We start from the raw sequence: 24,859 nt of genomic DNA on the forward strand, positions 1-24,859 counted from the left end.
CTAATGCTTTTCTAGAGATAAAATGCTATGGATCATCAAAATTAATTTCAAAAATGTTATATATTCGTAAAATATATGATGAGTAACTAAAAATCTCTACTGTATTATAGTAATTAAAAGTACCCTCAAATCAATATATGACATAGCAATGCGTCGTCTGTCATCGCACACAAATACTTCTAGATTGTTCTCGAATCATCCACAACGCCTTACTTGTGTATCTTTCTGTCTATTTTGGAGGTAGTTTGAACTTTCTCTTGACGATATTGTTGTTGTAGTCGTGATCGAGTTCTGATGATTTATTTTGTTTCATTTTTTTTTGTTTCGATTTAGAGGTGGCTGTATACTATGATTTAAGTTAAAGTGTATGTAGGAACGGGAAATAAATGTTTTGTTATAGATGTATTTATTCGTAAACTTATAACTCTATATTGTGTCTTACTTTTCAGATAAAAAAAACATTGAGAACTAGATAATAAACAATTAGATTTATACTTTTAGTGTTTCTCAAACATACGCAAATAATATTAGGATATGTTTTGTGTTATCAGTTCAAAATCCTGTTAGAATAGGATCTGTTGAAACCGCACTGTAGCGTCAGAAAAAAACAATCTGATTAATTATATGCAATATAAAGTAAATTTATCAGCACTAAAATTAGCACTACTTATATTTGAAACACACATAGAGCCATACATACATAAAAACGTTAAGTGATTAAATGAAAACAAGATACGACAAATATATTTTTAGAAACCACAGCAAATATGAAAATAATAAAAAACATGTTTAAATCCTACCCTTCAATGATAATAATACAATATTTTCTTATTTATTTTGTTGCTAACGCTGCTGACGTACATAGATTTACTCTACGAAAATGTTGCCATACTAATTAATAAAGATAATTGCGGAATAAAGCGTTAGTTTAGAAAAATGTTAGGGCTTATAGTGTTCTATTTTTAATTGGTTGGTATTATGGTATTTCCAAATTTGCATGACGTATTATTTATTGTGAGCGTCTAGTCTCTATCAGTGCTTCTTTTTATTATTTAGGCTTCGCTGATATTTAATTACAATAATGTATTTAAAACGTATTCATTGAATGATATACTTTTATATGTTCCTAATTAACCAGTAAAATATATAACCTTTTTTTCCGTTTAGTAATATTGATGATCTGTCTCGTCGGATGAAATTTGACCCTGTCTTGAATGTTAATTTTTTTACATGGCAACACAGAATAATAAGTTAATTGTTTGTTGATTATTTTTATTCTGTGTTTGAAAATAAATATGTTTGTTTATTTGTGAATTTAATAATATCGTTATATTTCATCTCACTGTGTCAATTTTAGCACGAGCCACATTTATAACGACGAGAAGGACGGATCCGATCACAAGCATGATCAGAGCAAGTAAGTTGAATTATTTCTATGAATCTATTTGAATCATGTATTACATCTTACAAGCTACATATATTAAAACCTAAGTTATAAAGAGTTAGATTTAAATATTGTGTATTCCAATGACAGATAAAAACTAGTTAGATTTATACATTCATACGATTTAACAATTAGCTATATCATATTCTTCAAACATTTCTTCGTAAATACTTCTTTATACGGAATACTATTCCGTATAAAGAAGATTACTTCTTGGATTCACTCTAATTTTACTCCCGAAGATACGATAAAAATTTTGCATCATAAATGTATGATAGAATAATTCTGAATTCAAAATTACACCATATATTCAAGATTTAGACCAATCAGGTCAAAGTAGTAAAGTAACAGCCTGTAAATTTCCCACTGCTGAGAAAGGGCCTCCTCTTCCATTAAGGAGAGCGTTTGGAACATATTCCACCACGCTGTTCCAATGCGGGTTGGTGGAATGCACATGTGGCAGAATTTCGATGAAATTAGACACATGCAGGTTTCCTCACGATGTTTTCCTTCACCGCCGAGCACGAGATGAATTATAAACACAATTAAGCACATATATATAGTGATGCTTGCCTGGGTTTGAACCCGCAATCATCGGTTAAGATGCACGCGTTCTAACCACGGGGCCATCTCAGCTCAGGTCAAAGTAATGCTATGTCAAAATTGTTATTTATTGGTGTACATCGTTCTATGTTTGTAGTGCATCAGACGACGCCGGGGGAACGGAATGGCCGGAGGTTTACATAACTCCCGATCAACTCGGCGAGGAGGCGATCTTACTCGGCTTAGGAGCTTCGGAGCCCGACACCTGGGCAGCGGGCGCGCCTAAAGGACTCGCTAAGTAAGTGGTGATCTTACTCCAATAATAAGAGGATATAATGTACTGTCGGAAGTAAAAATTCGAACAAGTATCGCTTGCAAATTACGTTGGTGGTAGGACTTTTTGGATCCTGGTTGAATACGAGTCGATCATAATTTATTCTTCCGCCAAGCAGAAATACTCAGTATCTTATTCTTATAATAAGAGGATAAAATGTACTGTCGGAAGTAAAAATTCGAACAAGTATCGCTTGCAAGCTACGTTGGTGGTAGGACTTTTTGGATGCTGGTAGAATACTTGTCGATCATAATTTATTCTTTCGCCAGGCAGAAATACTCAAAATTGTTGTGTTCCAGTTTGAAGTATGACAAAAAAAAGGTACACTTATGCATACAGGCACAAGGGACATAAAATCTTAGCTGCCAAGATTGGGACACTTTGGCGATGTAAGAATGATTTTTTTTATTTGGTGACCATTTACCAGCAGGAAGCCCTTGGTACTCTTAACTGTCTAATTTAATGAATTAAAAAAACATTTATTATAAAAATGAGGACTAATAATAATAAGTTATGTTCAATAATTCTCTGCACAGATCAATTGGCGATAGGGAGACGAAGCGGCAAGAGCATATATACGAATTAATTTTGACGGAGAAACATCATTGTCTCACAATACGACTTATGCAAAAGGTAATCTCAATATAATATCCATATAATAACACTTTAAAATGACTGACCGACAACGCATATTCAACCTGGAGGTATTACTGATATGAAATTTTGAATTTAACAGGAATGTGTTGTAGAACATAGATGAGAATAGAGGAGTTTTCGAATTTATTTTCCTAGGTAGACGGAAATTTGTTGTATTATACCAGTTTATGAGCTTCATTTTTTGAATATTCATCAAGTAATAGGGTGAACCTTAGGTCGAAAGTTTTCTGTTTATGAGTTAAGCAGTAGTTAAATTAAATTAGGCATAAAAGTTGGTACAATACTTTGTCCTTTTTTTATAAAAAAAGGTATGACTTTTAATATGTATATGGTGTTTAGGCTTTCATTGAAACATAAATAAACTTTTAAGATTCGGTCCCGACGTACTGTGTCTCAAAAGTATTAATTTTAAGTTGACTATATGTTAATAAAAAGTATGAAAATTAGTGATTAGGTTTCAGTCAATGTGGTAAAGTTTGTTCTTTATAGCGTTTCCCATCAAAAATCAAAACTCAAAATAAACTTTCTTCAACTAGGCTTGTACAAGCAGTTTTGAATCGTTATTTCACAATTAAGTGAAGCTACCACCGGTTCTGATAGTAGATTCTACCGAGAAGAGTAAAGTAAAGTAAAGTAACAGCCTGTCCACTTCCCATTGCTGAGATAAGGCCTCCTCTTCCATTAAGGAGAGGTTTTAGATTTGGAACATATTCCACCACGCTGTTCCAATGTGGGTTGGTGGAATGCACATGTGGCAGAATTTCGATGAAATTAGACACATACAGGTTTCCTCACGATGTTTTCCTTCACCGCCGAGCACGAGATGAATTATAAGCACAAATTAAGCACATATATATAATGGTGCTAGCTTGGGTTTGAACCGGCACTCATCGGTTAAGATGCACGCGTTCTAACCACTGGGCCATCTCTGCTTTACCGAGAAGAACAGGCAAGAAACTCAGTAGTTACTATTTTTCAACATAGGCTTCTTCATATTATATTTATAATACTTCGTACAACACGTACCGCTGCAGTCTATTTTGAGTTCGGTGTATAACACAAGTGTGTGTGGGCAGATGTTCGCGGAGGGCATGTCGCGCTTGGGCGGCGTGTCGGAGGCTCAGGTGGCGCGCATGTTCCCACGGCTGGACGAACTGTGGGCTCTGCACGCAGCGCTGCTGGCTCGCCTCCGAGCCCGCCAGCGCGCCGCGCCTCGCGTCGCATCCGTGGCCGACATCCTCGCAGACACCTTCGCGCCGCCCGCCCACCACCGCCTCAAGGCCGCCTACGGTAACCCACCACGCATTATCACCACAGTGTAGATTATGAGTTTCAAAATGGTTATTTACTAACGAAAGTTGAATATAATACATAATTTATTCGAAAATCCATAAATAAAAATGCGTTTTTTCAAACGTTTGTCACGTGACACAAAACGCTCCTGATTGGCCGGGCTTGTGATGAAGTCACTTTCTTGTAAACCTTGCTTTTCTACTATATGTACCACAGATTACAATATAGCAAAGTGACGTCACCGACCCTATTGCGGCGCCATATTGTCCAAGTAGCGTTTTCGCGCGTTATTTAAATATGAAAGTGCCGCCCGCGCACCACCGCCTCAAGGCCGCCTACGGTACCCACCACACATTATCTCTAACAGGGACAAATTAGATGTAGCATCGGAAAATGCAATGCAATGATAATAAAACCGATTACTGCCGATTTACACAACCAATAGATATAGCCCCCTATCGCGCCATTCGACGCTATTCATCGCTATAGATTCACAGAGAAAGCAAGTGCATGTTAATTGATGCGTTAAATTGACGAATATATTAGGTCATATGACATTACAAGTTATTACGTTTGTGCCAAGATCATATTTGCATGAGAAATAAATATTGATAGTTTGGGATAGCGTACTCAATTCGTATGCGATCGGTTTTACGAATTTTGCCGATGCGACATCTATGTTGTGTCATACTATACAATATTGTTATTGTTAACAATTTTGATAAGAATATCTGTGAGTAGGTGCGTCCATATGCGTAGTATGCATGTGAGTATACGTGCATTCATGTTTAAATCTATGAGAAACAAAATTTATATTTTCAATAGATTGATTCTATGCTGTATAAATTAGGTGAGGTATTTTTTCTGTCATTACAATTTCAGTTGAATATTGATACACCTAAAGTATCTATTGATGTATGAAATGAAATGCTGATAAGAATCTGTTACATATCTATTTACATGCGTTGGAGCAGCGTTATAGAGTAAGCTCCTAACTTTTTCCTCAGTTAAACTTACTTCATCATGATGTGTTTATATTTTATTGGTTTTCATGTAATGCATACAATAAAAATGTCATACAATATACAATGATTAGTGTGGCTTAACGACATGAATAATTTGGCGCAATTGCTAATAAACGTTTTGAGACGATTCGAGTTTGGCCCGCAGGCGAGTTCTGTGCGCGCCACCGCGACGCAGTGGAGGTGTTCAAGGAGTGCTGCGCGCGCGAGCCGCGCGTCGCGAGGTTCATACGCAAGTGCCAGCAGAACCCGCTGCTCAGGAAGAAGGTACGCGCGCACACACGCACGCACACGCATACACGTACGCACACGCACTCACGCACGCACACACACACATGTACGCACACGCACTCTCGTACGCACACGCTCTTACGTACGCACACGCACTCACGTACGCACACGCACTCACGTACGCACACGCACTCACGTACGCACACGCACACACGCACGCACACGCACTCACGTACGCACACGCACTCACGTACGCACACGCACTCACGTACACACACGCACACATGTACGCACACGCACTCACGTACGCACACGCACTCACGTACGCACACGCACATATGTAAACACACGAACTTTTATACGCACACATGTATACATTCACGCTCGCATACAGACTGACTCGCGTGACAACATAAACTAAAATAGCGCATATTTTTATTTTAGGTTTAACTTTAATTCAAATATATTAAATTTTGCAGGGTGTACCTGAATGTGTGTTATTCGTAGCACAGCGACTCACAAAATATCCTTTGTTGCTCGAACCGCTGTTGAAAACGGCCGGAGATGACGTCACTGAAAGGGAACTGTTACAAAAAGCTCTGTGCGGAGTTAAGGTATCTTAAAAAAATAATTATTTGTTGTTGGCTCTTTCATCTTCCATTTTTAATTATCTTAGTATTTTTAATCATTTTGAAAATAATTTTCTATTTTGTAGGAAATCTTAGTGGACGTAGACAACCAAGTCGCAGCTAAGGAGAGAGAGGATCGGAAGCTGGAGATATACCACCGTATCGACGCGAAGTCTTTCTCCAACTTTCGCGGTAGGAAGTTTAAGAAGAGCGATATACTACAAGGAAATAGAAGTCTTAAGTAAGTGAAAATACGGTGGTAGATCCAATCAGTGGTAGGGCTAGCCCGTCTGGGTACCAACCACCATGATATATTTTACCACAACAATACTGAGTTTATTGTTTAGTTCAGGTTTAAAGAAAACTCTGTAGTTTCCCCTTATGTTCCTTGTGCCTGTGGACAAGGAACATAACGTCTTAGTTCCAAAGGCGCATTGGCAATGTAATGATTGGTTAATATTTCTTACAGTGCCATTTATATGGCAGCCTATGGCTGGTGGCTATCACTTGCCATCAGTTGGCCCATTTGCTCGTCCGCTTACATATAGATTAAAAAAAAAGAGAAATTATACCCAATTACTTTAGCAATTTATTAATTATTGTGTAATCATAGAGGATAATTGATACAATGATACCTGAATGGGTTAAAAATACTTCTCGTATAATAATTTAGTTTTAGTTATAATTTAGTATATATATTTTTTGTGGTTTTGTAACTTTTCTCCTGTTGTATGATTTTGCCTGTCTACCTTTTAATTTTCCTGTCTATGTTTCTTCTTTCTTGGGTATACTGGAAGAAATCTCTTCTAGGGATAAGTATACCTTTTAAACTTATTTTTTCCTGTGTACACATTTTCACCTTCTATGTATCTGGCAAGTTTAATAAATGGTTAAATTAAAATTAATTAAATTAAATTAATAATAATATTAATAATGGTGGGTTATTCGTAATGTTTAGATTCGAGGGCGTCGCGACGCTGATGCAAGGCCGAAGCAAGATGCAGACGCTGCTCGTAATCGTTCTGACGGACGTGCTATTCTTCTTGCACGACAACAACAATAAATATACCTTCTTCACGCCGGACAATAAGGTAACTTATTGTTTTCACTAAATGGTACCACTTTGTGCGAATCAAGCGGATATTTAGTATCCTTGTGTTTCATCTTGAAGGTTATTAGTATAGATTTGTATCTGTGGTAATAAGCTAGTGTCCGACCGAAGGTTCGGTTAGAGAATCAAGTTTCGGCGGCAGTTTCGGTTTCGGCTAAAATGGGCCGAAACTTTTGCCGAAACCGAAACGACGTCTTCGGAAGTTGTCTTATCTATCTCTTCTCTATAAACTTATTTCAAGATTTGTTTTTCACTCCGATGATCTATTGATGTATTTTTGTTATAATTGTTTATTATTACAGTTTTTTTTTGTTTCGAGTAAAATGTCTTAAAAGAGAAAAAAAATCAATTCGGCAGTACTTCGACAAAAGTATCAGTGAAAAATCAAAAGCAAATCAAAGTGTTGATAAAATTTGACATAAGATTTTAAAATACCAAATTTCAGCATTTAAAGGAATTTTTATATTTGACCACCTAAGTTTCGGTTTCGGCGGAAACTGAAGTCACGGTCGAATATTCGGTTTCGGCCGGAAAACCAGTTTCGGTCGGATTCTAGTAATAACCTTAACAATTTAAGTTGGTAAGACGCTACCAACTTAAATTTTAGTGCGTCTGGTTTGTAGTAGTGTACATATAGTGCGCCAATCTACGCTCAAATATGTTGATGCAAATGGTTAATTAGAAAGACAAAACGATTAATGTAAATCTTTAGTAAAATAGGGATTTCCGCCACTCCGAGATCCCGGTTTCGATTCCCGGCCGAATCGATGTAGGAAATTATTAGCTTTCTATGTTGTCTTGGTTTTTGTGGTCTGGGTGTTTGTGGTACCGTCGTAATATCTGAATTTCCATAACACAAGTGCTTTATTTATTTATTTATTTGTAATCAACAGCGTATACAGATTGTATTTGTACAGTTTTTTTAAATTACATGAAGACTATGGCCACAAAGATTACAATATAAAATGTTTAATATAATATATTTAACAAAGTGGATAACAAAAAGTAGGTCTAAAGAAAGTTGTTGACGTTTGTGACAAGAGAATATTCACAAGTGTATGGGTATTTGTATGTGTGATTGTGCATGCGTGTATGTTTTTCTGTGTGTATGTGTGCATGCGGGTGTGTGTGTGCGTGTGGGTGTGTGTGTGTGTTTAGCTACTAACATTGGGATCAGAGTAATGTATGTGATGTTGTCCAGTATTTAATTCCAACAAACGACTCCTCAGACGGGCGTGGTGTCGCTGTGGAAGCTTCTGGTGCGCGAGAAGGCGGGCGCTGAGGGGCGCGGCCTGTACCTGATCTGCAACGGGCCGCCCGAGCCCGAGATGTTCGAGTTGCGCGTGCACCGGCCCAAGGACATCGCGCACTGGATACACGCCGTCAGGTGCGACGCGACACGTGCGTGCCACGTGCGTGCCACGTGCACGCCGACCGCAACGCCAATGCCAAAGTGCCCCGTAGACTCTATTGTTCGATGTAATGCCAAAATACGCTTAGTAATAACTAGTGGCTTTTCCCGGCTTCGTACGGAAGGATATAAGTTTTTTTTTTTAATTTTTGATACTTGTGCTGACACGTTTAACAATTGTCGTTCTTTTTCAATGTATTTAAACTAAAACCTAATTAATTATACACTTAAACCTTCCTTATATATCCCCCTATATATTCGTGAAAACCGCATAAAAATCCGTTCAATAATTTAGGAGTTAATCGCAAACATACAGACAGACGAACGCGGCCAGGGGATTTTATTTTATAATATGTAGTGATAATAATAATTCCTCGGGGACCATCTACTCAGATTTAGATTAAGAGATAAAGTATTATGTGATTAATTGATATCTAATAATCTTAATATATGTATAATCGTTCGCCGTTCATGTAAAACTTTCATTTAAATTTACGACCTCCGTGATCGAGTAGTGTGTACACCGGTTTTCATAGGTACATGGCCATTCCGAGGTCCCTAGTTCGCTTTTAGACCGAATTGATGTAGAAAATGCTGTCTCGGGTCGTTACTTCTGATTTTACATAACACAAGGCCTTTAGCTATTATATATTTATATTTTTTATTTATTGAAATTCAATAGAGCTGCAGTACAAAGCTGCCCAGAGGAAGTTGAGGAATCGGAAGCGGGTGTGACGGCGACATCCGCTGAAGAGAGACAGAGACAGCTGGAAGCGAGGCACGAAAATATAAGACTGATAACTGGTATGTTTTACATCAATAATATCACGAGTTATTACAGATAATGTAGCAGTATAAACATTAAATATGTTCAAACACAAATTAAGCACATATATACATATATTTATATATTTGCCTGGATTTGAATCCGCAATCATCGGTTAAGATGCACGTGTTCTAATCACTGGGCCATCTCAGCTCAGCTGTTACTAACAAACTTAATTACATTAATATATAATTATATAATGAAAACTTTAAAAGCTCAACTCCCGAACAAATTAGTTGCCTTGATTACCAAGGCAAAATACGAATTGTATTCTCATAAGGTTATTTAAAAAAAAAAAACTTTTTGAATTAAGAATGTTTGATTGCAATGGTGGTTGGTTTGTTTGTTACACTTTCACAAACCTTAACTGCTTAACCGATCATCATGATATTATGCATAGACGTTGGGGTATATTAAAGGGTATAAAGTACCCAATAAAGGCCCTTGTCAAACGAAGAAGAAATTATTTATTAATTATAAATAATTACCCTACGATATGGATAAATCTATTATTTAATTGTTCATTCATAATGTGGGATTATATTTTTTTTTACAATAATACAGATGAAACTCCTTGGTGGCATATCGAAGGTGATTTTCTCATAAGTCAAATTTTCTTCAAATTTGCATGGTTTTCAATCCATAATTTTAAACCATCCTTTAAAAATTGTATGTGTCTATCAACTTTTATCTTGTTTACTTCATCTTTACTAAGCTTAGCAATGAATGTTGCAAGATGAATTATTCTTGTATTCTGTAATATAAAAGGGTTAAAAGAAACCGTTATGAATTAATAACGGAAAGAGATAGTTAGCCTGGCAACCTCGAGGGAAGTGGACACCACTGCCTATACGTCATTATTGAAACGAACATTAATTATCTCCTTACATTGCTAATGAATAACACTTCTTACTCACTAAACTTATGTACTAAGATTGTTTTGTCCCTTGTCCATTTAGTGTCTCATTAGCTCTTCAATAACTTTATTATCTTACTGATTTTCTGTAGTAATTTCTTATTGAAACAGGCTTGTAAAGAGCCTTTCTACTAAATTGACCTTGACCCAAAAAATACGTATCTATATGTAACTTCCAACTTCTAACACTTTTGTTATAAAAAGATTAATTATATTAGAAATTTTTTTTAATATTTGTCATTCACATCACGTTTATTCCTTAATTGAAAATACCGGTATGCATTTTATTTAAATGTTGGCTATTTATTTATACCAACACTGCATGCTAAACTTTTTAACCCATTTTTTCATATATATGCTTAAACTCATAAGATATATGTCTACTCAGCACTATAATTAGTTAAATGCATCATTATATATAAACTCAAACTAAATTATTGTTTTGTTTGTATCCTCAGAGGCTTTGAGAGCAAAAGACAGGGAGCATGCTCAACTTCTCGAAGAGAAAATGGCGTTACATATGAAAATGGTCGGTCACACCGGATCTTCCACGTTGGACGTACCAAATACAGGTAGCTTAAAAGATTTTTCTATTAATGTTTCTTGAGATGAACCCAAAATGAACATTAGGTATAGTAAGACACAAATTAGATGTAGCATCGGTAAATGCAATGGAATGAAAATAAAACCGATCACTGCCGATTTACACAACCAATAGCAATAGCTCCCTATCGCGCCATTCGACGCTATTCGTCGCTATAGATTCGCGCGTCAGATAAAGCAAGTGCATGTAAATCGACGCGTCAAATTGACGAACATATTAGGTCATATGATATTACAAGTAATTACGTTTGTGCAAAGATCATATTCGCGTGAGAAATAAATATTGATAATTTGGGATAGCGTGCTTAATTCGGATGTGTTTGGTTTTACGAATTTTGCCGATGCGACATCTATGTTGTGTCGTACTATTAACAGATAGTTTTTTTTTCTATCGAATTTTCTTTAAGGAAATTATATATAATTAGGAACTAAGTACAGTCAACAGAAAAAGAGTTGGGGTCGTTTACATTTGTCTATTAAAAAATTCAACTCGGTAGTAGCATAAAGTTGACAATTTGGCATTGCTAGTAGGGTTGCCAATGCCAAAATCTAATTTCCCGAAAATCTTAGCGAAATTCCCCAAATTGGGGAAAACAAATGTCCCAATTCCCCCCAAATTCTCCACACAGAAATAAAGGAAAAAAATCATGGTATTGTATCTTTGTCTTTCATTACCTAACAATAAAATTAAATTTTCTCAAATCAAACTATAACTTGACGACCTTTTTTTTTCGTTGAATCAGACTAGTCATGGTTAATGTCTATATGTAGTGTGTATTTGCTACCATGCTAACTAATAATCGACTTCAATTACCGATCGTTTTGGTATAAAATGCATAACTATTTTCCCCACATACGACAATCCCCACACCAATCCTAGATCGACTTGCGATTCCCCGCAATTTGGGGAATTCCCCACACATTGGCAACACTGATTGCTAGTCGCCCCTGTCGACCTAAAGATATAATGTCCCGCATGCGCGTTGGGCAGGCACGTCGTCCGCGTTCCCGGGCGGACTGGTGTTCCCGGACTACGTGCGCCTGGCCGCGCCCTCGCCCGACACGCACGCGCTGTGGCAGGAGGTCTGCAAGGTCGTCAAGGTACGCAGCGACACTTGTACTTACAAATAATTAAATATTTGTTGTTGTTGGTTATGTACATTACGTTACATTACATTTACATTACATTACAAGCAGGATACATTAATTGAAATAATTGTATTTAATTAACATGACGTTGTATTTTTTAAATGTTAAAAAAGAGTAACTACTGAGTTTCTTGCCGGTTCTTCTCGGTAGAATCTACTTTCCGAACCGGTGGTAGCTTCACTTAATTGTAAAATGACGATTCAAAAGTTCTTATAAAAGCCTACTTGAATAAAGTTTATTTTGATTTTGATTTTGTATGTATGTTTATTTATATATGTATTATTGTATATATAAGGCACCACCTACCTTTTCGCTGCACAATTTCCCCAAATCAAAGGTTGTCTGGCAGAAATCGCTACTTAGCGATAAGACCGCCTTTTTGTACATTTTAATTTATTATTTTTGTTCCATGTAAAGTTTATTGTTTGTGGTGTACAATAAAGTATATTCTATTCTATTCTATATTTGAATTTCGGTCATAGCTAATTTTTAATTTTAAATATATTATGCAGACAGTGTTGTGGTTTTCAAATGTCGATGAAAAATCTGTAAACCAGAGATAAAATATGGTGATCAAAAAAATGTTTTATTGATGTTTTAATATCACGCCGACGCAGAGGCGTGAATTGGCTTCTTGCGAGCCGGCATAGCGAGGGCGACTAGTGCAGGACATTCTTACCGACTGTGACGGTCGTCTTCGCATTTGGACTCCACTTCCAGTGAAATCATATACCTACCCGGATATAAGAAACGCTGAGTAAAAAAAAAAAAAAGTAAAGTAACAGCCTGTAAATTTCCCATTGCTGGGCTAAAGGCCTCCTCTCCCTTTTTGAGGAGAGGGCTTGGAACATATTCCACCACGCTGTTCCAATGCGGGTTGGTGGAATACACATGTGGCAGAATTTCTATGAAATTTGTCACATGCAGGTTTCCTCACGATGTTTTCCTTCACCGCAAAGCTCGAGATGAATTATAAAGACAAATTAAGCACATGAAACAGCGGTGCTTGCCTGGTTTTGAACCCGCAATCATCGGTTAAGATGCACGTGTTCTAACCACTGGGCCATCTCGGCTTAACGCTGAGTAACCTATTGGAATTCGTTACCCCCCCCCAGGACGCGCTGGAGGCGTCGAGCGCGGGCTGGTCGCTGTGGGCGGGCGGCGGCGCGCTGGGCCGCAGCACGAGCTCGGCGGGCGAGCGCCACTCGGCGCACTACACGAGCCCCGCGCTGCCGCGCCGCGCCGACACCTTCGCCGGGTTCGACGCCGCGCAGCACCGAGGTCAGTGACCGCCTTGCCGCGTATCATTATTACGCGGTATTGCTGCGTGATGAGCAGTTGTAGTGTGACTGCTATAGCAGTTATGCGAGTAATACACGAATTATTTAATGACTGTAGTATGGCTTGGTTAAGTTAATAGTAGTAAGGTTTAATCACGGTGGGCGGTTGTCATGTTAGAATTTACATCGTTCATATGAACTACTAAAAGAACAAGTTCTTTGGTGGGCGGAATGTTGAATCCAATATTAATTTGTCAGATTTAAGTTAAATAATTAATATACTTTATTAGTATTGTAAGTTATAACTAAGCATACGCGTAACAGATGGCGCTAGTATACTTTTGAATCGCGGTATAGATTCGCTCAAGTAAAAATTATATTAAGTCTTACAATTTTATTTGTTTTTCGCTTCCCACCAGTAGATGGCATTGTACCCAATCCTAGATCACGCAATAGTTTTCTTTATTTATTTGTACAATACATTTCTTTGCATTAATTAAATATTGAGTTTTAACAACAGTGTGTAGTTTCATTTAATAGTACAAGTAAGGACACGTAATATTGTTAAAAAACAAAATTAAGTAAATTAAATGTAAAGCTTTTAAATTATTTCAAGGTTATGGATAAGACTTTTTAATCAGAAAATATACAACGTGTACAGGTGTTCAGATGTCAGTCCGATTGTCAGCATCGGACACGCCCCCCGCAGAGGGGGCCGAGGGGGAGGTTGAGGGAAGGAGCTGTCGCGACGAGGCCGACGTGGCGCTTAAGCTGCAGCACGCGATATACACGCTCGCCTGCATCGTGTGGCAGCAACTGACCACCATCCACAGGTACGTGTGTTGGTGGCAACAAGGCCATCGGATAAATGTGATACCTGACTGTCACTCGCTCGAAACTATAATCAGTTGAATGGAACAATATACTTTCGCTAGTAAAGTAACAGCCTGTAAATTTCCCACTGCTGAGATAAGGCCTCCTCTTCCATTATGGAGAGGGCTTGTAACATATTCCACCACACTGTTCCAATGCGGGTTGGTAGAATGCACATGTGGCAGAATTTCAATGAAATTAGACTCATGCAGGTTTCCTTACGATGTTTTCCTTCACCGCCGAGCACGAGATGAATTATAAACACAATTAAGCACATATATATATGTAGTATAGTGATGCTTGCCTGGGTTTGAACCCGCAATCATCGGTTAAAATGCACGCGTTCCAACCACTGGGCCATCTCCTTTCGCTAATAATTAAAATTATTTGAAAGCATTTTGTCGATCTCACGAGATAACTAACAGATAGGTCGCAAGAAAAATCCAGACTCTGTTTATTGTAAATTAACACAGTAATGTTATATGTACAGTTAAAAATAATGTTATATATACAGTAATGTACAGTTTCTCTTACAAAAGTAACACCCCGATCTCGATCGTTCTAATCCCGGTTGTGTGTGTGTGCGCAGCCTGGAGGCGCAGGTGTGTGCGTGGCGCGCGGGCGCCGGCTCGGGGCTGGCGCGCGCGCACGACGCGCAGTTGGAGGAGCTTCGCCACGCGCAGGCGCGCCTCACCGCCGAGCGCGCCAGCTGGGAGGCGCAGCGCCAGCTCGACAACGACGCGCTCGACCGCGGTCAGTAACCCCCCACACCGCCCTCCCCGCTGCTTGCGCTCCCCCGACGCGCTCGACCGCGGTCAGTGACCCCCCACCCCCGCTGCTTAGGGGTTGTCCATTAATCACGTGAGGCTTGAAAGGGGGGGGAGGGGTTTGATAAAAATCACGAAAATAACACAAGGGGGAGGGGGGGTGTAGTTAGATATCTCGTGTATTTATTTTTTCATCTAATGCGCGATTTTTAAACAAATATGGTCCTTAATTTCAGAATAAAATAAGATTATAGTTTTTACCTGTATTTAAATTAAGATAATATTCAGAAAATTTTAAGATTCGTTGTAGGTACTAAAAATACACGTGATGTTGAGAAGGGGGAGGGGGGGTGGTCTTAAACCTCACTACGTATCACCGATGGGGTATGGGGGGTTAAAAAATTCTAAAAAAAGATCACGTGATTAATGGACAACCCCTTACGGTACGTTGCAGAGCGGAGACAGCTGCAAGCGGCGAGGAAGGAATTAGAGGAGCAACAGAAAGACGTCGAGCAACAGAGGGAGCGTCTCTACCGACGGCTCGAACGTCTGCAGCAGCACGGTAGATATATCTTATCTCGTTAAGTGTGAAACACGCTTTAAGAGTGTATCACACTCGCTCTTTGTTGTATTTGAGTGAATTTGAGTAAATAGTATACCCAGTGGTAAATCAGTATCGCCCATAGACAATGCCGTTATATAAAATATAAGATTAAGATTTTTTTTTTATGGTATAGGTTGGCGGACGAGCATATGGGCCACCTGATGGTAAGTGGTCACCATCGCCCATAGACATTAACGCTGTAAGAATTATTAACTATTCCTTACATCGTCAATGTGCCACCAACCTTGGGAACTAAGATGTTATGTCCCTTGTGCCTGTAGTTACACTGGCTCACTCACCCTTCAGACCGGAACACAACAATACTGAGTACTGTTGTTTGGCGGTAGAATAACTGATGAGTGGGTGGTACCTACCCAGACGGGCTTGCACAAAGCCCTACCACCAAGTAAAGATAGATAGAAGAGTAGATTAAAAATTATAGATGCAGTAATACAAGTACAATATGTATCTCAGGGGGCTCACAAGAAGAAATCGCAAGCGTCGGAACACTCTCGCCCGACTCGAGTGTCAGCGATACGAATCGACGGAAAGAGCCAAAATGGAGAGGTAAGCATTTCGATATTTTACTGACAGATATGATTTTTAATCTGTAGCCTTGTGATTGATATGTTAATAGGCTATTTGACTGGTTTTTAAAATCCATTTTATATTATTTAGTAGAGGTTAAGGAACCCAGTAAAAGTTGATTTTTTTTATTTCTAGTACATATTTGCCGAAAATATTATATTAAAAATTCCATATTTAAATAACGCGCGAAAACGCTACTTGGACAATATGGCGCTGCAAAGGGGTCGGTGACGTCACTTTGCAGTGTTTCAATCTGTGGTACATGTAGTAGAAAAGCAAGGTTTACAACAAAATGACTTCATCATAGGCCCGGCCAATCAGGAGCGTTTTGTGTCACGTGACAAACGTTTGTAAAAATGAATTTTGATTCATTGATTTTATATTTTAAGTATTATTTTCAAGTTTCGTTAGTATGTAACCATTATTAAACTCATAATATACACGGATTACAATAATTCACAATTTATTTTTCGCATTGAGAGCTGAGATGGCCCAGTGGTTAGAACGCGTGCATCTTAACCGATGATTGCGGGTTCAAACCCAGGCAAGCACCACTATATATATATGTGCTTAATTGTGTTTATAATTCATCTCGTGCTCGGCGGTGAAGGAAAACATCGTGAGGAAACCTGCATGTGTCTAATTTCATCGAAATTCTGCCACATGTGCATTCCACCAACCCACATTGGAACAGCGTGGTGGAATATGTTCCATACCCTCTTTAATGGAAGAGGAGGCCTTATCTCAGCAGTGGGAAATTTACAGGCTGTTACTTTACTTTACTTTATTTTTCGCATTGTCAAATAGCCTATTATATTATCTGCATTTGTCTGCAGCGAGTCGCGGCTCGTCGTCGTCGGAGGGCGCATGCGCACCGCCGCAGCTGCTGTCGGCGCACAACGAGACGCGCGCCACCGTGCGTGCGCCTGCGCAGGTACCACGCTACACAATAGCGATTTTCACTCCACAGAGACAATCTTAAGATATTCTATGGTTCATAATTTAAAATCATTGTAATTTTAGATTAATGACTGTTTGTGTCAATGTGAAAAAAAAAAAAAAAAAAATTACCTCTGAGCGCCCGGGGGCAGTTACCTTTGGTAGCTAGTGTCTTGGAATGGACTGTAGGAAACGTTCAGTGTTTTTTTTTGCCACAGGGCTTAGTCCACTTACTGTCGCAGGTACCACGCTACACAATAGCGAAACGAACTCCACAGAGACAATCTTAAGATATTCTATGGTTCATAAATTAACCTCCGAGCGTGCCTCACCAAATTCAGCTGAGGCTAAGATGCTATACAATATGGTTCAAAAAGGGTGTAAACGTAGAATGTAATGTTTGTAATAGCTACTATGGGGGTGGCATATTCTACTTCATAGAATAAACCCTCTAAATAAAATAAACAGAAAAAAAAACCTCCGAGCGCCCGGGGGCAGTTACCTTTCGTAGCTAATTTCTTGGAATGGACTGTAGGAATCGATCAGTGTTTTCTTTTTTTTTTTGCCAAAGGGGCTAGTAGACCAATCACTATCGTTCCCACGCTCGTTAGAAATATTCACCATGCTTTGCCAGTGCGCTACCGATTTTGGAACTAAAATTTTAAGTATTTATTTATATTTTATGGTATAGGTTGGCAGATGAGCATAGAGGCCACCTGATGGTGGTCACTATCACCCATAGACAATGACGCTGTAAGAAATATTAACTATTCCTTACATCGTCACTGCGCCACTAACCTTGGGAACTAAGATGCTATGTCCCTTGTGCCTGTAGTTACACTGGCTCACTCACCCTTCAAACCGGAACACAACAATACTGACTACTGTTATTAGGCGGTAGAATAACTGATGAGTGGGTGGTACCTACCCAGACGGGCTCGCACAAAGCCCTACCACCAAGTAAACTGTCTCACTCAGCCTTTAAATCAGAACACAGTACTAAATTTTGCTGCTTGGTGGTAGACACCCTGTGATATGTGCAAAGCCTTACCACCAAGTTAAATAACAAGTCTAATTAACACAATTGTCGTCGATAGCCTGTGGTTAAGCAGCAGCTACCTCTGAAGCTGGCGAGCGGTAAGAGCCAGCAGCCGCCGCCCGGCTACCATCGCCTGCACGAGTCGCCAAGCGAGGTAAGCTATTTTGAACTTTATGCCTTTGCAGTGGAGTTCATTTTGCTATGACGGAAGCTTTCAGTGTATGTGTTGAGTAAGGTAATTTTTACACTACAAATTACAATGATGTAAAAGAAACGAGGTTGAGTAAGGTACTTTTTATAATATAATAATGTAAAAAATACGAAGTTGATGATGTTTTAAATACGTTTTTACGTCACGGTACGACACGGTATGGGAAAACGCAGTATGTACACACAAATTTCATAAATAATGAACAAATAATATAACGGTATTCATCCTAAAACGACAGAACTCATTACAGCTTGTCTCATAAATATTGCTTGAATGTTTCCTTCAGCTGTGACGTAATGACTAGTGACTTATATACATACAGACACACCCACACACATATTTATATATACATGAATATTACACTAATAATGCGATGTAGAATGAGTATGATTTAAATGTAGACAGAACGCGTCGTGAAAAAGTTATATGGGATTATTTCACTACTATGAGTAGTGAAATAAAGGCAAATTTTGTTAAATTAGTTTGTAGTCTATATATTATAAGCGAATCTTTCTATTAATATATTTACTAGCTTTTTTTTCATAATTTTTTTTTGTAATGTTACAAAAATGTATATATAATTTTCAATTTTTTTTTCGAACATTATGTACTGTTTCAAAATAAAAGAATTACCGACGGTTGAATGGAAAATGGAATGGAATCTAACTGATCTGTTATGTAGTTGTATTTTTATAAAGAATAGAATAGAAGTATCGAATCAGATCGAATGGTTGTTTTACAGGACGCGGAGTATCCGAATGTATTTTAACACGAACAAAAAATTATTTACGTAAGTAATGAAAAAATAAATTGGTGTCTTGTAGATATTTGTATTCGATTTATTTTATATTTATTGATAAGCTAAGATGGCGACATAAGAATCGAAAAGCATAACCTAACTTTTTCTTTTATATATTTGCACTATTTTTTTTATTATATTAATTTCTTCTTTTTATTGAATAATTTACATTATACATACATATTGTGTCTCAGGTAGGTAAAAAAACATGCATATATATTTTAGTACTAATGGCTTTACCCTCCACAAGTCATAGTTTAAAGTCTCATTTTACCATATATTACCATTTTGTCAGTTTTGTGTATAAAAAATATCAAATGGTCAGTTTACTTCGGATACAAAATTTTATCTATGTAGTTTGTTTGGGATTGGAAAAAGTCAATTTAATAAATAAAAAAAATAATAAAATAATCTTTATTCAATTGTCTAAGTATGCCCGTCTAATGTTGTCTATAGAAAATTATCATAATATTATTACTTGCACTGAAAGATTGACATACTATCAAATATAATAATTACATGACTTAAATAACTTACATATCTCAGAATCACAAACATTTTCCAGCAACTTGCTCCCACTCATGGGAGGCAAAATAAACGCAGTAGATATGTTAAAGCCTCTTAATTACATTTTCCTTTCGCCATTTTAGCTTATTGGTCGTAGTAGTAGACGAATAACTATTGCTTTGTACGGTTATCCTTCTCTTCGATATTGTGAATAATGTTTCGTATTTCTACAACCATTTTATCTGTTCAGCTTTTTGATGTGGCATGGATGTTGTTGTAGGGCTGTGGATGAATATTTCTGTTTATTTTACAATACATTACAATTATCGTATGGTTCCGGTATTGTATAGTTTTTAAACCGTCAGTGTCGTAAGAGCACGCTATGAAATATTTTGCTTCAATTGAGCACTTTTAATATTATTATGGTATAGGTAGAATGAGCTATTTGGCCATCTGATGGTAACTGGTCACCACCGGATAAAGACAAAGGCGCTGTGAGAAATATCAACCATTCCTTACATAACCAATGCGCCACCAACCTTTGAGCTTCTAGTACAGATAGCATAACATATATATTTATTTCCCTGCCGAGTAACTAACCGGCTAACTAAATAATTGCCAGTTCATACACGACGCTGACCTAAATTGGTTAAAAGGAAGTTTTTGATGATTAAATTATAATCAAAGTATGATGTACGATTATCAATATAATATTTATGTCGTGCCAAATCTACAAATGTCCATACAATATGAATTTAAAGTATTTTTTTTAATTTTAAAGTAGCTATTCTTTCTGCTTATTATAATACTATGGCAACGAGTCACTAGGGACTACATGAGATATAGTCTCTACTGTGTAATAAGTCGTTGTTTTAGTCGTTAGCTTATACGGCTGGAGTCGGAACAGAAAATTTGACAAGGGAGGTTGTTCTGTCCAGAAAATTTGGTAGCAGGCCTTAGTTTGGAAGTTGGAAGTGTGCATCATTCTTAGAAAGACAAAAGCAGGATTGATCCTTGGTCTGCACCAGTGGTTTAGCTATCGTGGCATCGTGGATATCGGGCAGGTGATGCAGTGCATCAGGGGCCAGGAGTTCAGAGCCTCTAAACTAAACCTTAAGCTTCTGAAGCCAGAAAATCACGACCCTGCGCACAAGATTTCTTATTTGGTATCTATAATTTTAAAGGGCAATTATTAGTTAAAGAGGGATGGTAAAGGGCCGATTATTTCTCTAGGCACCGGTGCCCTTTCTCATTTAGCTACGTCACTGGTCTGCATCCTTGAATTTGAAATGATTTTGCGAGAGTTGACAGCACTTGTGTTTTGCACACTTGTGTGCAACATCTTGTGTTATTTATAGACGGGTACTATCTGTAATTGGGAGTGACTTATCGTTAGAAAATCGGAGGCCGATTCAAGTCCATACTTTTGATGAATAAGAAAATTTTTGTAAAGCAGAAGTATTGTAGTTTTCAGATGAACAAATTGTATAAGTTTTGAGGTTCGCGAATTTGCTTTCAAACTGTTTTATGATAATTTATGTTTGCACTGCTTTGAAAACGACGTCTCTCCAAATTGTTTTAATGTCGTATTTGTGCCAAAAAATAACCAATAATCACCGCCTTTCGATGTGTTTTGAATATTTTTAAGTTTAATATCACATATGCTTTATTTATATTTTATACGTTATTTTTTCATTATATTTCAAATCAGCTTGAATAATGGAAATTAAGATCGATTATGTGATTTTTTCATACGCATTTAGCAAGTTTAGGACAAAATTTGATGTTGATGGTGGTAAATTCCAGGTGAGTCAGGGCCTTGTGATTCACCACACTCGCACGGGCAGCTCGCCCGCGCCGCTGCCGTCGCAGCAACAGCTCAACAACAACAAGGCTACCAGGTAAGCCATGAGTCCTCAATGCCACAGTATAGAATATCCATATCAGCGGTTCTTTAACATTTTCGCTGGTGACCCAAAAAGCAAATATATTTTAAGGCTGTGACCCTGACTTTTTATTTATGTTCCAGTGATATTGAAATAATAGGAGTATAGTACGACACAACTTAGATGTCGCATCGGCAAAATTCGTAAAACCGATCACATCCGAATTAAGTACGCTATCAATATTTATTTCTCATGCGAATATTATCTTTGTACAAACGTAATAACTTGTAATATCATATGACCTAATATATTCGTCAATTTGACGCGTCGATTTACATGCACTTGCTTTCTCTGACGCGTGAATCTATAGCGACGAATAGTGTCGAATGGCGCGATAGGGAGCTATTTCTATTGGTCGTGTAAATCGGCAGTAATCGGTTGCATTTTCCGATGCTACATCTAATTTGTGTCCTTTTGACGACCTCCTCGGTCGAGTGGTGTGTACACCGGTTTTCATGGGTACGCCACTCTAAGGTCCCGGGTTCGATTCCCGGCCGAGTCGATGTAGATTACCATTAGTTTTCTATGTTGTCTTGGGTCTGGGTGTTTGTGGTACCGTCGTTACTTCTGATTTCCATAAAACAAGTGCTTCAGCTACTTACATTGGGATCAGAGTAATGTATGTGATATTGTCTCATATTTATTTATTTATTTACTATATATTATTTAGTGCAAATAGACTAATTGTGGCAAGTCTTTCATTTAAAATTCTATCACTTTGCAATTCAAGCAATTCTTCTTATAGTCCAGCTGTATCATAATACGTATTGCGTTGCGATCCGAGTCAAGAATGACATCGATTACGGTGTTCACTGTGTACCAATACTTCCCGCGACCTGAGGTCTAAGTTTCCCAGAAAATATTAAAGGAGCACTATTGAAAGTTTCCATATTGTATTGTAAAGTTAATGTGACCTTGAAATCTGTTATGTCCATGTGAGATTATTGTCCTTTTTAATTTGACTTACTTATAACAATATTTTACTTGCAATAGAATTTCTTTTATGTATTTGTTTTGAGTAAAATCCTATTTAAAAGTTTTGTATGTAATCTTGAATGCAGTATAGTACGACACAACTTAGATGTATGTAGCATCGGATAATTTAATAAAACCGATCACTGCTGATTTATACAACCCATAGAAACCCTACTGGGTGGTAGGGCACTCATCAGTTATTCTATTTCTATTTCTCATAAATAGCAGTACTCAGTATTGTTGTGTTCCGGTTTGAAGGGTGAGAGAGCCATTGTAACTACAGGCACAAGGGACATAACATCTCATCACATAATTCGCCGTACAATACACAAATTGGCGATGCTACATCTAAGTTGTGTCGTACTATATATATAATTGGAATGTCTGGCCTCGGCAGAACCAACACGTACCCCAAGCTGCCGGACAAGTTCCGCGTTCGCGCGGGCGAGGCGACGTCCGCGCATGCGCCGCCCGGCGCTTCCGAGGAGGAGGTCATCTACTTCTGACACTTCTGAGACTGCCGCATCTCCTAACTCCCCCCTCCCGACTCCCCTCCACCGCCCGTACTGGTATCCACTTGATAATACAATACTCTCTAGCTTAGAACTTATGTTGATGTTTGTGTATTAGTTGAATAGAAACAAAATTAAATTAAATGTTTTCTTTTGTTTAAACAATTATAGTGTACTTTACATATAAAGTATTATTATTTGAAATTATATTGAAGTATTACATATATGAACAATAGAATGTTTTTCAATTAAAATTATTGTAAATTTTAACTCGATGGAAACATAAAAATCAATGTATGTATATTTAGTTATTTAATTTTATTCAATAACTCATTCGACAATTTTGTGAGAAAATTTAAAACGATTCAAAACCGACTTTATGTTTTACGATGTAAGTAGAAAAATTGAGATTAAATCAAGAATGTACGCAAACAACTGTTTGTTACATAGAAAAGTTTATAGAAAAAAAATACTAGTTTTTGTGGTGACTAATCTATATAAAACGTTTGAAATAAATCAGTGGTTCTAATAATAACAAATCTTGTTGATTATTATGTCATAATCTCAAATGAAACTAAGGACTAATAATAAACTATTGTCATTGTATTTGTCTCACGCGTGGTATTAAAAGAGACGACAAATGTCTCATTAAAACCGGCACCAATATAACATATATATATCTAAATGTATATCAAATGAGTAGAATTATTTGAAGTTAAATATTTTTCTCCTGAAACTTCGCGGTTCCTATGCGTATTGAGCAGCTAAATGGTATCTATTTTTAAAGATAATTATTATTAAATCTTTTAAACTTTACTAATAATAAATAAACAAAATAATCCTAGTCAAAACCGTTAAGTATAAACATTTCAAACATATTTTTCTCGCGTTAATATTCAACTCGAAAAGAGACCTTAAAATAATATGAAACATGGGTTAACACAGGTCAAATTTTGAAAATATATTAATCTATATAGAAATTGTTACAATATAGCGTGTAAATATCTTGTTATGGATTGAATTTTAGCGTAGAGTAGAGAACAATTTAAAATAGAGGTATGTATGGCGCTAAACGAACTTTAAATTCTAATACTAATGGCAACTATTTGTTATTTAATCTGTGGATATATGTCAAATATTATATGAAAAAAAAATTGACGAGTTTTACGAACTTTTAACTTGAAATATAACCGAATTTAATCTAATATTAATTTTTGCGAAATTATTTTACAAAAGTGTCTTTTAGGTGAAATATAAATTATTGTTTTATAAATATATTTTTAAATCAATAAAAAATTTTTAAACAATTTTAAAAATGATATATTTTATCGGATCAGTCAATGGCAAATTTGTATAGAAGGGGAAATAATTAATATTTAAATTGTTTTCTGAGTAATTTTAATTAAATGTTTAGCAATGTCTAAGCATTATTTCGGTTCTTGATATATTTCCCCATTTGTGTAGAAAATTAACTAATAATAAATAATTTCAAGAGCTATTAAATTATATAATTATAAAAACACTTGTTACTATTAAAACTTTATAATATGATAAAATTCTTGCACGCAGTTTTAAACAAAATATATTAATGATATGTCTACAAGTAAAGCTTTATATTTTTAAAATTACTACATATTTAATAATTATATT

At 37.0% G+C, this 24,859-nt stretch overlaps 1 protein-coding gene across 6 annotated transcripts in view; it reads left to right on the forward strand.

The window, feature by feature from the left end:
* The window catches only part of LOC124539247 (A-kinase anchor protein 13), a 62,363-nt gene that overhangs the window by 35,472 nt on the left and 2,032 nt on the right, over positions 1-24,859 (forward strand). For 4 of the 6 annotated variants that reach the window (XM_047116554.1, XM_047116559.1, XM_047116555.1 and 1 more), the window contains 22 exons: positions 1,358-1,417; positions 2,145-2,285; positions 2,858-2,954; positions 4,055-4,268; positions 5,442-5,560; positions 6,004-6,138; positions 6,240-6,394; positions 7,112-7,244; positions 8,494-8,651; positions 9,358-9,479; positions 10,066-10,092; positions 10,876-10,989; positions 12,012-12,121; positions 13,285-13,450; positions 14,111-14,282; positions 14,912-15,075; positions 15,544-15,651; positions 16,168-16,260; positions 17,118-17,215; positions 18,318-18,413; positions 21,583-21,677; positions 23,095-24,859. The exon at positions 23,095-24,859 is cut by the window's right edge and continues 2,032 nt beyond it. In XM_047116554.1, the coding sequence (XP_046972510.1) occupies positions 1,358-1,417; positions 2,145-2,285; positions 2,858-2,954; positions 4,055-4,268; positions 5,442-5,560; positions 6,004-6,138; positions 6,240-6,394; positions 7,112-7,244; positions 8,494-8,651; positions 9,358-9,479; positions 10,066-10,092; positions 10,876-10,989; positions 12,012-12,121; positions 13,285-13,450; positions 14,111-14,282; positions 14,912-15,075; positions 15,544-15,651; positions 16,168-16,260; positions 17,118-17,215; positions 18,318-18,413; positions 21,583-21,677; positions 23,095-23,203 (2,686 nt within the window). In that variant the 3' untranslated portion in view covers positions 23,204-24,859. The remainder of the gene's footprint in view (positions 1-1,357; positions 1,418-2,144; positions 2,286-2,857; positions 2,955-4,054; positions 4,269-5,441; positions 5,561-6,003; positions 6,139-6,239; positions 6,395-7,111; positions 7,245-8,493; positions 8,652-9,357; positions 9,480-10,065; positions 10,093-10,875; positions 10,990-12,011; positions 12,122-13,284; positions 13,451-14,110; positions 14,283-14,911; positions 15,076-15,543; positions 15,652-16,167; positions 16,261-17,117; positions 17,216-18,317; positions 18,414-21,582; positions 21,678-23,094) is intronic. The other 2 variants (XM_047116556.1, XM_047116557.1) reach the window with 1 other exon arrangement.

The sequence above is a fragment of the Vanessa cardui genome, chromosome 22 (assembly GCF_905220365.1).
Source record: "Vanessa cardui chromosome 22, ilVanCard2.1, whole genome shotgun sequence".
Classification (NCBI taxonomy): domain Eukaryota; kingdom Metazoa; phylum Arthropoda; class Insecta; order Lepidoptera; family Nymphalidae; genus Vanessa; species Vanessa cardui.